At 40.0% G+C, this 14,081-nt stretch overlaps 1 protein-coding gene across 5 annotated transcripts in view; it reads right to left on the bottom strand.

Moving 5' to 3' along the window:
- Nucleotides 1-1,620: 1,620 nt before the first annotated feature.
- Nucleotides 1,621-14,081, bottom strand: part of LOC113830752 (transcription initiation factor TFIID subunit 2) — a 74,790-nt gene continuing 62,329 nt past the window's right edge. For 4 of the 5 annotated variants that reach the window (XM_027431696.2, XM_027431697.2, XM_035449695.1 and 1 more), the window contains 3 exons: nt 13,416-13,521; nt 9,142-9,264; nt 1,621-3,186 (listed from right to left, as the gene is read on the bottom strand). In XM_027431696.2, the coding sequence (XP_027287497.1) occupies nt 2,927-3,186; nt 9,142-9,264; nt 13,416-13,521 (489 nt within the window). In that variant the 3' untranslated portion in view covers nt 1,621-2,926. The remainder of the gene's footprint in view (nt 3,187-9,141; nt 9,265-13,415; nt 13,522-14,081) is intronic. The other variant, XM_027431698.2, reaches the window with a different exon arrangement.

The following is a 14,081-nucleotide window of genomic DNA, read 5'->3' as shown; positions in this document are numbered from 1 at the left end:
CTTTCAGAGAAGTATCTGGTGTGAGTGTCTGGCTTACAATAACACAGATGGATCCATGTCCTAAGACTGTGACTTACGTATACAGCAGCTGGCTAGTGTTACTCTCCTCAGCCAGGACACAAGAAATTCTTTTGAAATGCCAAATCCCCACGTTCTGTACATCGTGTTACCACACACCAGAATGTAAAAATCTCTGGTGGTGCCAAGTGTCCTGGGGCTGCTGCTTGATTGAATCTTCTATAGACATATTACTTAAGTGTACTAATTAGCATGAGACGCAGGATCTGGAATAAATCATTTAAGAAGAAAAACTTAGGGAAATTTTAGAAGCCGATCAGTTATAACTAAATCATTAGGTTTTCATTCATTATCCAGAAATATGGAACTAGAAGGAACAAGGAAAAGATTTTTGATTATAAAATTAATTGGTCAATGGGCCTGCGTAGCCCTCTGAAGGCGAAGTAAGAAGTTTTAGGAATCTTGTTGTTCTTTTATTCTTTTTTTTTTTTCCCCCAAGACAGGGTTTCTCTGTGGTTTTGGAGGCTGTCCTGGAACTAGTTCTTGTAGACCAGGCTGGTCTCGAACTCACAGAGATCCACTTGCCTCTGCCTCCTGAGTGCTGGGATTAAAGGCGTGCGCCACCAACACCTGGCTTCTTTTATTCTTTATAGGATTGTAATAAAGATAGAAACCATACTGGGACAAGAGTCATGACAGAGACACAGAAGAGAGAAAGAACATCTTGACTCAGTGAACTGCCTGGTTTCCTGAGCAGACTTGTCAGATCAGGACTTCACTGACTGAAGAAAAGAAAACTGAGTTAAAATTATACTTTAGTTGTCATGAAACTTGCTGTTTGCTTGCTTTGCTTCTTTTACTTTGGTATGCTTCTGTAATCATGGATGACTTTAGAAAAAGTATGTGCCATGAAGACTTTGTAATCAATGACCAGAGACTGTGAGGGGATGATTCTGTGTATAAATAAAGCCTGGGAGATACAGGTTGTCAGAGTAAGCAAAGCCATACCGAGATGCACTTCCTGTCTGTCCATCACTCCTACAAAGGAACTAAGAAGCGTCCTGTGTCTGATTTCTCTGTCCCTGCTCTTGTATCCACCCATCCTCAGACCCTGCCCTCATCTGGAGCCAAATTTCCATGTCTCAAAACTAATGGAGGTGGCCCAGATGCAATTAATTTGAATCAGTAAGTCTCACTTAGGCCCTTCAACACCTGATCGCACGCCTAAATGTGATGGCACATGCCTTTAACCCCACCCAGCAGTCTATGAAGTCTAGGCCTAGCCTGGTCTACACAGTGAGTTCTGACGGAGCCAGAACTGCACAATGAGACTGCAACTCAAACAAGCACACACCACTTGAACACAGTTCCTTTGTGCTCAGAGTCCAGGTCAAGCCCAATGCTTTCTAATTCCTGCACACACCCTTGCTTTGAAGATACTGTTTCTCCAGCTGAGACTGTACCTCATCTCCATCTACTGAAATCACCCTGTTCCTGGGGACAGTTCAAATCCCACTCAGTTCAAAGTTCTTTGCAAATGTGCACTGGCACATTATTTATACACACTCAGGGAGGTAACAGAAATGGTAAGGGACACAAAGGCAGAATGTTCAACTTAGAAAGTTATTTATTATTTCAAAGTCCAGCATTATTGGCTCCCTTTTGAAATATTATTCTGAGAAGAAGAATTTAGTCAACATTTTAGTAACAAGGGAAATGATAAAAACTGGATATGAAAAAAAATTAAACAGAGAACCTGGTAAATTCAGAAAAACAAAAAATAAAACAATAAAAATAAAACACACAATCACACAAACTGTTAAATATGAAACCAAAACACTGGACATGTATTTTTAAACTGTTGCTGGTATACTCCAATATGGGCCAAATTACCTCTGTCCAAGTTGATGAACAACAAATAGTCACACCTTCTTAAAGCATCCTATTTTGTCATCTACAGTGATTTTTGTGATTTTGCTTTTTTGATACAGATCCTCATGTGTCTCAGGTTGGTCTTAACTGATCTCCTCCTCCTATCTCTCAAATGCTGGGACTACAGGCAAGCAGCACCAGGCAGCCTTATATACAAAGCAATTTTAGAAGGGGTACTTTGTACATGTATATACTGCCCACATTCAGCAACACATTTTACATATGAACACATTCACTTTTACTTAATGGAAGACAAAACAAAATGTCATTTCAACATCTTGATTTGAGAATAATGGTGGACCTGGCTGTTCTGCTAAATTGCAACATCAAAATCACCAAATGCACTATCAAAGATAGTTACATTAAATGTTTTCAAAAATAATTTCTTTCAAAACTTTTTGGACTGTAGGGTAAAAGGAAATATAATAGTCTTTGCTCATAATGATGGCACTTACTTTCTATGGCTAACACAAAAAGCAGCCAAGAGGGATTAGTCCTATAGAAAAGCCTGTCTTTCCAGCAATTCCGAGTGGTGTTACTCAGCACTTCATGAAAACACTGGGTACCACAGATCTGGCAGTTGCTTCTGTTGAAATGTCTTTCTGCCCATGACATCCATCAAAGGCTTTCAAGCATACCTGACCTTGGTATTCCATAGGAGACCAGGATGTGAATGGACCTGGCAATGGATATGAAGGCTTTTGTAAAAAAGTAGTCGCTCTGTGTTTTCAGGAAGAAACAAGAGATGGATGAGTTCATCCAGAACAACAACAACAACAACAAAAAACCAGTTCCTACTTAGATTGCAGTTACACAAATAACAGAAATTGAAGCCCAGAACTCCAGAGCACTCTCAGTTTCTCTGTATTCCCTCTTGGATCATGCTCCACCGAGGAGGACCAGGCTGTAGAGGACCAGGCTGCAGTAACACCTTCTTCTGGTCGGGACTTTGGAAAGGGCTCTGCAGGCAGGAGCTTCAGTCCGAGAGTGACGGGGAGCGCACAGACCTGCCGCTGGCAGGGCTGGAGAAGGCAAAGGGCTCCTTGTCCTTGTCTTTGCTGTCGTGCTTGTGTTTGTGCTTATGTTTGTGCTTGTGCTTCTTCTTCTTCTTCTTGTGCTCATGGTGATGATGGTGATGGTGGTCGCTGTGTCTAGAGGACGTAGACTCCTTACCAAACATCGAGAGCGGAGCTGCTCCCATGCAATGCACACTCATCTCCAAAGGCTGCTCCTTACCTTCAAGATGAAAACACCCAATCAATTTCTGTTGCTAGTACGGAAGGATAGCTATCCTAGCAGGAAGCTGAGGACAGTCTCATGAAGTATCCAAATACAACAGCTAACTAGTTCAACAGAATTACCGGCATCTTAGCCAGAAGTCAACTAATTTAGTTCCAACTAGCCTATAAAAAACTATGACATATGCTAGTGTATTAACAAATCATCCTTTGAAAGTTAGTATTTCCTAAGTACTATGATTAAACAATAATAACTAGCCGTGTGCTATATACTAAAATCTACACTGGCCAATGAAAATATAACTCCTTCAGCCAGGTGTTGGTGGCGCATGCCTTTAATCCCAGCACTCGGGAGGCAGAGGCAGGTGGATCTTTGTGAGTTCGAGACCAGCCTGGTCTACAAGAGCTAGTTCCGGGACAGCCTCCAAAGCCACAGAGAAACCCTGTCTTGAAAAACAAACAAAACAAAACAAAAAAAAAACAAAAAAAAAAGAAACTATAACTCCTTCAAATACTGCTCTGCCATAAACCATTATGGGAAAGGGCATGACTTTACTGAGTCACTTAGACTTACAAAATTATTAATATACAAATAGACTATCTTAACAGTATCTTGGTGAAAATGAGATGCTCCTTTAGTTGCTTAGATGATTTCAGGGGATGCAAAGGTAAAGGGAAATCTTCTGAAGGCCCAGTGTTAAAAGTGGGGACTGTGAATGAAAATATTCCTAAAGACAAGAGTCATGCCAGCAAAAAAGACAGAAACTGAAAATCAGGAAACTGTTCTAGATGACACTGTCCTGTTAGCCTTGGGCTGTACTGAATCTCATCTAAAAGGCAACTCAATGTCCTCAAACACTCTCTTCAGCTCTAACCATCTGTGGACCAAGGAAAATGTAAGTCATGAAGCTGTGATACCACACTATCTTAATTTCAATCTTAAATGAAATAAGTACGCTCCTCATGCTACAAGTACAGAAAGCGGACTCGTATCTCACAAAAGAGAGCCAGGTAACAGGGAAAAGCAACAGTGTCCAAGGCACAGAAACAGCTGGGCTTCCTGCCCATTGTTTGCCATTTTCCATCAATTATTTTGGGCAACTGTCTAAGCTGACTGACTAGCTGCACTTCTCAGAGCCTCAGGTCCTGTGCTACACCGGGTTCATCATCACTCCAAAAAGCCAACAGTTGTCCTAGAAGTTGTGCTTCCCAGCAGAGGAGATGGATGTTTGTGGTTTATTTTCTTCTAGGGGAATACCTACAACCACTTCAAAGGTGAATTCATCATTACCTGCAGGCGTCATGGCTCACATTAAGATATCTTGCCTACAAGTCTTGAATTTTGCTTGACTTTTATGAGAACACAAGAAGTTAACTAGCTTTTTAGAATCTGGGTGACAGGATCAATGGCTCCTGTGACAAAGCACTGGTTCCAGTTTGAGTCAGAATATTTATAAGATGGGCCTGAAGCACTAGATACAACAGCAAGGAATCTAAAGTTCTGCTGAATTGACTCAGCCTTAAAAGATGTCTAAAGATACAGAAATATGAACTAAAACTGATCACCATTAAAGGTCAGTGTACTCATGGTTTTAAAAATTATTACATGTACATAGTTAGGCATTTATCTAGACTTTCCTATTTGGCTCACTCCACTGAGTAATATTGAAGAGGAATTTAGCTTTATAGAACTAATCCATCCTATAAATGAAAATGGAAAGATTAATTAGAGTAACATTACTTTGAAACCTTCAATGAGTTAATACATTTAGATCCTGAACATCCACAATAGTTAACTTCATTAAAAAGTCAACCAGATATTGGGTATTTCCAAATGGAAATGCACACCACTTATAAAGTGGAATCTAATCACGTGTCTTGATAGGACTGTAATATTACATGAATTACAAAGAACTCCACTGTGTTAACTTTACCACAAATAAACAGCAAAATTATAGCCTGAAAATCAAAGATAAAAATATGACTTCTTTAATAAATACATTGCAGGGTAGAGAGAGAAAAGGATGTGGACTAGAATATAAATTTCAAAGGAGAAATGATAAGAGGATTGCACTGTGGACTTTCTATGGGCACTGATTTAAACAAATGTGTTCTAAAAATAAAAAATGAGCTCAGCATGGCTTGGCAGCATTCACTGTTAAGCTGACAAAATCCCCTCAGTGATGGGAAATGCCTTTTAGATAGCAGATACAGTAAAGCAAGACACAACACATAATTCAAGATACCGCAATTTGTCCATTTTGTTATACATAAAAATATTCTGAATTATTCTGTCCAATATAAAATCTTCCCTAAGACCAATTTTGAACAAAAAACAAGCTGTAGTCAATATATGTAAAACAAACAAAAGCACTTAGTAAAAGCCCCCCTTACAAGCTTTGTAGTCCATCTGGTAAGAATGCTTAAGAAACAGTGAACAGGCCAGGCAGTGGTGGCGCATGCCTTTATTCCCAGCACGTGGGAGGCAGAGACAGGTGGATCTTTGTGAGTTCAAGGCCAGTCTGGTCTACAAAGTGAGTTCTAGGACAGTTAGGGCTGTTACACAGAGAAACCTGTCTTGAAAAACCAAAAAAAAAAAAAAAAAAAAAAAAAAAAAAAAAAAAAGGAAAGGAAACAATCTACTAATTTTATTGACTTCTTCCACATTAGGGAGTTCATATTTAAGACAAAGCCAGTTGTTGTTTCTGTTAGGGAAGATATCAATTGTGTTCTTTGATTATTTAGATCAAATAAAAAATAAGATGTTGAAATACATCATTATAATTTAAAGATTAAAAAAAAAAAATCAGTCTGTTTTTCACGGTGATTTCCAAAAGAAAGGTCTCTAGGGAAAGCATCCAAGCCTTTAAACCAAAACAATTGTTTTAATTTCAAAGAAATGTTTCAAGGACTAGAATTGTGTTGTCTGAATTATGCAGAAGACAGCTGCAGCTACAGCACTCTCCTCTTGCCCATGGAAATCGCTCGGGAATTCTTTCTGCTCCACTTTTACTCCAGTCCCCTCTACGATCACTAAATGAACTTAGGAGACTGTCCTATTGTCCCCAACCTTGCAATGGAGGAGCGGGAGCTCAGCGCTGGCAAGGAGAGGCTCTACAATGCTCAATCTGTCATTCACAGAACCATACAGTCTTTCCTGCCTGTTCTCCATCCATCGGGAAAAGCAGGGAAAGGTAGTGAAGGGAGCCATTCTTACATCTCTCCTTTGTTATCCTATGGCTTGACCTATTGCTGCCATACACTGGAAGAGGGTGTGCGTGTGTGTGTGAGTGTGTGTGTGTGTGTGTGTGTGTGTGTGTGTGTGTGTGTTAAAAGCATTTCATCACGGTGCTCTACTAACAAAAGATGCATGTCTTCTCTGTCTTACTTAAACCATTGTGTTTTGTTTTGTTTCTCTCTCTCCTACATGAATTCTGTAACACATTTCCATTCCTGAATATCATCTTGCTCCTTGGCTTTCTGTCCTAGAGACATATGAGAAACCACCTCACCTCATGAATAAAGGAAGCAAGCCCCCCCCCCCCACACACACACACAACAGTTCTGAACCTCAGGAAACAAATAAGTAAAGGAACACTGCTAAAGCAACCTTCCACTTAAATGTTTTAAGAAAAGCTGCAATTCCGCTAGATTTTTATATGCTGTCTCTCCATTTTTAGGCAATCAGGACAAATTTTTTGGTAAGTTTTAGCTACCATGAATAAAGAAGCCCTCAGCTGGCTATGTCCCCATACACTCCACATGTGCTCTTTAATCTAGAGTCTGTAGTCTGAAGGGAGGCCATACCATGTCTCACCATTGCGCTCTCTCAGGAACCTAACTCAGCCACAGACTAATCGTGCCCCCACACATCCCAGCTCTGATAAGGCAGGAAGAGGGGAACTCCCCTTGATGACCAACGTACTTGTTATTTCTTGGTTTAGACTAACACTGAACCTCTGACATCCCCAAAGTTGGACCTGTGAATAATGCTCCCACAGAAACACTGTTACACCAGCCGGGCATGACACTTGTACTCTTCCAGACTGGCAGAGTGGCTCAGCAGCTAAAGACGCTTACCACCAAGCCTGACAACCTAAGTTTGATCCCAGAACCCAAGTGGTAGAAGGAGAGCACTGACTCCTACACGTGCCCATGGTTAACAGCTAAATCTCAACTTCCAGGCTTCCGTATTTCCCACCTCTAATCCTAGTTTAGCTTTCTCTGATCTTCCCAAACAAAGAGACTGGACAATACCACAAAGAAAGTACAAAATAAAACTGAAAATGTATTTTTTCAAAGTAATACTAGAGCAATGAATGATACAAAACCACGTATGTTAAGTGATAAAGATTTGCTTTTTATACAGTTCATGTGCCACATCACTAAGAGAATTCAAACAAATGCATTAAACTCTTTTTGGAATAGGAATAGACTTGACTCTAGGAAATGTAGAAGTTGACTTTTTACACAGCTAAGGAGAATGTCAAAGAATCATTTTCAACCAATGTTAAGAGGTCTGAAACTCCACAAGCTATAACTTTAGATGAGTAGAATTATACTGAACCAAAGCCAAGAGCACACAGAGGTTAGGGGTGTAGTTTCAGACAACATGTAGAAGACCCTGTGTTCAATCTCCAGCGACACACGCAGCTTAGAATGCACACACAGACAGACACAGGAAGGACAGAGGGAAAAGAACAAGAGAGCTGAGAGAATTGAGGAAGGAGGAAGTAGGAGGAGCAAAGACACCATCTCCCAATCCCTACATTCCTAGAAACACAAGCCAAAGTCCCAGCTGGATTCCTTCTGAAACATAGGATGTGAAGCTATTACATTAAGTGTACACACCTCATGAAAGGCTGTAGTCTACGGGGTCTTAACACTAAAGCATTTTGAGCTGTTGCTTTTGGCTGAAGTCTACTATTAGTCACAGTTGGTCCCCAAGTTCCATTGTCAAATCAATAAACATAACTGTTATGTTTATATCATATAAAAACATACATAATAAAAGTAAAATCCACCATTGAAACAGAAGCAGAAATCCATAGATATTTAAGGTTTACAAATGACTTTTGGAAAACCCAGTCTTCAGAAGTGACTTTGCTTACGTGGCTTTTTTCCCTATTCCTTTTCCATCAACACTTGAAAACTCAATCTTTGTCTCCTGGTAGTTCATAGCATCCGAGAGTTGTTATCTCTTTGGGTTACACTCTTTGCTTAAGAACAACAGAAGGACACAATAAGCAGAAGACCCTAAATGAGTGAATACATAGTATTCACACAGTACTGAACTGACCTACTTAGGAAAGCTTAATTATGGAAAAATTTCATTTCTCTCTCTCTCTCTCTCTCTCTCTCTCTCTCTCTCTCTCTCTCTCTCTCTGATCAGGAGACAACTTTAGTTCTCTCCATGGGGGTTCTGGGGATCAAACTCCGGTTGTCCGGCTTGGCAGCACCCACCTTTACTACAGAGCCATCCATCCTGCCAGCCCTGTATGCAACACTATACAAGTTGTATATGTCTAGCACTAAGTTTTCATGAATGAAACAGCAATCCTGAGCACTGGGTGAGAAATAAGCAGGTAATTTGTAGATTATATAAAGGTACCTATTGTAAGGTTTGTATTGAAACTAACATCTGACTGTAAGGCAAGAGCAAATAGTTACAGGTATTATAATGGGTATGCAACAGCATAATGAAGGGTGAGGTGTTTTTTTTTTTCCTCATCTATTTTTCTTCTTGTTAATTTTCTATAACACAAACACAAACTTTTGAATCAGATAAACACTAACCGGAAACAGTCTCTGAACTTCCAAACTACAAAACCAATATATTACAAGAAAACTAAGCTGTCTACCTTTTCAGTAATTTTTAAATTGAAAAATTAACTCTGAATTTAAGATATGCTTGAGATAAAACAACACAAAACAAAGAAACAAGTAACTATACCTATTCCCTTTCGGGACAGTTCCATAGTCCACTGGGGTTTTGTGGTTGGTATGATGTCACAGCCTAATGAATGCTGAGGCATTAAGGAAGACCTGGAGCTTGATGGGCGATATTTAGAAAGCCCTAAAAGATCAAAAGAAAGGGAAAATATGATATATTTAGTAGAAAAAAGCTTGACAAGTCTCTCATGTTAGCTTTAAAACCAGAAAGCTCAATCCTAGTAAAATCTTAGTCAGAAATGAATATAATATTAAGACTACTAAAGATCAGAAGTAATTTAATCCTTTGCCCAACTGACTCAATCTCAGGAAATTCACATTTGAGAGTCAATAAACTTGAAGGACCCACAGAACACATAAACATATACTTTGCTGCAGAAGCCATTTTGCATATTTTATTATTTATTTTGCATTTGCATATAGTTTGTAAAATTCCCTAAAAACATTTCAATTATCAAATGTACTGACTACATCAAAATGACTTAGGGATTACAAATGCATTTAAAGAATTAGTTTAGTGGTATAACATGAAATAGGATTATAATAGAATCCAGGTATCAAATTCTAGCCTCCAAATTTTCAAAACACCAGAAAAGTTTTCTACAAGGGACCTTGGGACTGTTATAGAAGATGGAGACTAAAACTGCCTAGGTGCAGCCGAGAAAAGGGAAGTCATAATGGGCGTGGTGGTACATGCATTTAATCCCAGCACTTGGGAGGCAGTGGCAGGAGAATCTGTGTTGAGTTCAAGGCCAGCCTGGCCTACAAAGTGAGTTACAGGACAGCCAGGGCAGTCACACAGAGAAACTGTCTTAAAAAAAAAGAAAAAAAAAAAAACAACAACAAAAAAAAAACGGGGTGGGGGAGGTGGTTCTTTCCACAGGGCATGGGGCAAGAATTGGAAATGCACAAAGGTGGTAACAGTTATACAGCAGTTTCCCATTTTTCTCTTCCAAGTGATACCAGTGGGATTTAACTGATTTTACCTGTGATCCTGCGTTGTTATAGTTTTATGTTGCTGGTTCAGCAGTTTGTTTTCTATTCTGGGTGGCAACAGAGATTGAATTCTCAAGACTAGGCTAATCAATAATAAAACTAGAAGTGTCCAGATCAAAAGAGGCAAGGCAACATGACTCTTCCAAAAGATCCTAACTCCTACTGAACTCAAGACACTGAAATACTTAAAATTTTAACGACTAAAAACGAGTGGCCTCCAGGCAGAGGCTCTCCTAGAAGGATGGGTCTAACCAGGAGCCCCAAGGCCAGGTGAAATATACCTCCCCATGAGTTTGCCACAGAGGCTGCAGACCCCCTCAAAAGAGTAAAGCCTGTGGGAATGGAGGGTAGCTCAGCAGTTAAAGGCATTGGCTGTGCTTCTGAAGGACACAAGTTCAGTTCCAAGCACCAGTGTCAAGTGGCAACTTTTGTAACTCCAACTCAAGGGAATCTGACAATCTGTTCTGGCTTCAGAGGGTCCTTATATAAACACACACATACACACACACACACACACACACACACACACAATGAAGCTAAAAAAAAAAAAAAAAAAAAAAAAAAAAAAAAGAATACAGGCTATTGTCATTGTTCTAGGTTGCCCACTATAATCAGATGTTAAAGCCTTTTAATGAAGACACCATATACTTTGGATACCGGATACAAAGAATGAAGACAGAACTGAACTGGAAACTCCCTCTCGGCTTACTAGTGTTTACAGCATAGGAAGGTGCAATGTAGGCTGATGGGGAGGAAACGCATCCCTAGTCACACTCAGCTGTAGACCACGTGTTGTGCTAAAAAGCTGACCTGCAAGAAAATCATGTCTGATGATGCAATAGTAGTATTACTACTTGTGGGATAACCAACCGTTTTTCGATAATACACACCTGATACTATAAGCCTGGCCATAACCTAATACTGGGAGGACATGGGCCCAAGTGGGGAGCATACTACCTACCACTGCTAAATATGTCAAACTGCCTGCTAAATATTTGTGTTTAGTCTAAGACACTAAGTCAGGGCAAAGAAGCTCTTTTTGGAGGTGATGGCAAATGTAGATTCATATCTGAACTAAGTACTAAGAATAAATGGCACAGGAAGGTTCAGCTTAAATAGAGTAACTCTATCCCTTCATTCTCCAGAGACCAGGAAGCATCATAGAAAAGAGGGCAGAGAGAATTTAAGATCAAAAGTGTCAGGCCAGGTGTTGGTAGCGCACGCCTTTAATGCCAGCACTTGGAGGCAGAGGCAGGCGGATCTCTGTGAGTTTGAGTGCCAGGATAGGCTCCAAAGCTACACAGAGAAACCCTGTCTCGAGAAACCAAAAAAAAAAAAAAAAAAAAAAAAGTGTCATGAATCACTGCCATTGTAACCACGAACACACAGCTGTTACAGACATCTGCACATTTCCCATCATGAATAAAGGTATCTGTAAACCCAATCTCTCCTGTGGTAATTACTATTAATGGTTGCTTGAGAAGGGGTATCATTAGCTAACGGCACAGCCACTGGAAAACTAGGCAGGAAAAGTCAGAGTTTCAGAGAGGAAGGAAAGGGGAAGTATCTATGGGAGAAAGTGTCATGAAAAGTTTAAAGAAGAGGAAGACTAGATGGCTGGACCAGAAAAGTTAGAGCCAACAGCTGTCTCCAAGAGACACAACTCACTATCAGACACTCATAGATAGATAATCACAGTGCAGAAGTCAACCTATCAAGCCAACAGGCTGAAAACAAGCTGCTGTAGCTCTTTCGACATCTGACAATGTGTGCTTCCAACCAAAATGCATTAAGAGATACAAGGGGCCAGTTTAACATATTAAAAAAGAGAACATAAAGACCATTTAAAAAGTACAGACTGGGATTAGCATTTTCTTTTTTATTGTTTGTTTTTCTCAATACAGGGTTTCTCTGTATAGTGCTGGCTGTCCTGGAACTTGCTCTGTAGACCAGCCTAGCCTCAAACTCAGAGATCCACCAGCCTCTGCCCAACAAGTACTGGGATTAAAGGCATGTGCCACTACCAACTGGCTTAGGGTTTTCAAATAATCAGAAAAAATAGCAGTATTCACACGGGAGTTGGGTGGGGTATTGTTATAAAATTTTATTTTAACATGTGTTACTTTTGTTTGTGCTCTGGAACATTTGTTTAATGATGCAAAGATATGTTGGGTCAGCAACCAACTGACAGGAAGTTGTAGGAAGAAGCCGGATGGAGAAGGGCTTATATGGATGGGTGAGAAAAAGCATGAGAACTTCTTGGGAGACTAAGAGGGGAGCTAGTAAGCTGCTTGCTATTTAGCCTCTGAGAAGCAGGATTCTATCCCAACCTTTGAATCTTGAGTTTTTTAGCGGGACAGAGATTTAAACAAGTTTACTTAGTAGGTTTGAAAGAGTTGGTACCTGAGAGATCAGAATTCCCTCAGCCTTCAGCTCTTGCAGCCTAGCTGCAGTTGCTAAATAGGATAGTAATAACTTAAAAGGAAACAATTAAAAGAAACAACAACAAAGAATCAAACTCATAATAGAAAAACATGTTAAAAAAAAAATCAATCTAGGCTGGGGAGCTCCACAGGCATGAGGACCTGAGTTTAGACCACCAAAAAAAACGTAGGTACAGTGGCCATCTAGCAGATGGAGGTGAAGACAGGCAAATCCCTAGAAGCTCAGTGTCTCTATGAAAGGTAGGTGGTGACTAAAAAATGACACCCAGAGTTGTGATCTCCATACACGTGTATACCCACACATGAACATACACATACATACAGAATGAAATAGACCTTTATTTATCATTTTGTAGTTATTACAAAGATAGAACAACCAACAAAAAATGTGGTATTTGAGAAATATATGCAGTCTGTGATATCAAATTATATGGAACAAGCATACTGCCTGTCTTTAGTGAAAAACTAATGTAAATGTAAATAAGAGGTAGCACTTGTTAATTTTATTACTGTGTGCAAGTATGTGCATTCACACATGCAAGCACAAATGCATGCAACAATACACAGATGAAGTCAGAGAATTTCATGAAGTCAGTTCTCTTTTTCCATCTTCACAGGGCACCAGGCTTGCACAGCAAGTGCCTTTCCCCACTGTGCCATCTGGCCAGCCCTCCAAAATATACTCTCTACAATTTATTATTTCGCCAGTGTAAATGATACTGATATAATCTAAAAGTTTTATGTTGCCTTCTGACTTTTACACTTGCCTAGACCTTTGAATGGATATATGTCAAGGGTCTCCACCTCCCCTGAGACTGTGGTACCTTATCCTTACCTGGAGTAGATGGCCTTTCAAGCATGTTCAGATGATGGGAAATGAAGGCCTGACTGTCATGAACAGTATCCATATCGACCTCCTCCTCATCTTGAGAACTTGAAAACTAGAGCACACAGCAAAAGAACAGAGAGCCATGGCATCACTTTATGTTCAGATATTATCTTCCAGGACAAGTGGAAGAAAGGCCAAAGAACAGACCCACCATAATCTTAAAAGGAAAAATAGTCTCTTTTTCAAAAGGCACTACAACTAAAATTGGGTGGACCAGCGACCAAAGTAAACAAAAGGAAATGATTATGAAGAGTAACTGAAACCCATGCCTGCCTTTTGGGAAGAAGTAGTGAGCTATGGTGGAATGTGCACATATAGTTCCTTTACCAAATGTGAAAAAAATATGCAGTGAGTTAAATAACTGGATGGAATGTTTTAGGAGACTCGGCTTCTTTTATGACCCAGTGTTTCTGATGTGTTCCTGCTAAGCAAAACCTATGGACAGTTCTACATAGCTAACACAGTACCCTCCATCTCTTACCCGGATGGTGGGTTTGACCTCACAGCTAGCCTTGCTCTTCTTCTCCAGTATCTGACCAGGCTCTAGTGGGGCCTCCAATGGTCTAGCCTTCTCTTCACTCCTGCTCACAATACTGTACACTTACTACATTG

This window comes from Cricetulus griseus, chromosome 10, assembly GCF_003668045.3.
Source record: "Cricetulus griseus strain 17A/GY chromosome 10, alternate assembly CriGri-PICRH-1.0, whole genome shotgun sequence".
In the NCBI taxonomy this organism is placed as follows: domain Eukaryota; kingdom Metazoa; phylum Chordata; class Mammalia; order Rodentia; family Cricetidae; genus Cricetulus; species Cricetulus griseus.
This window is presented reverse-complemented; position numbering and strand designations above follow the sequence as displayed.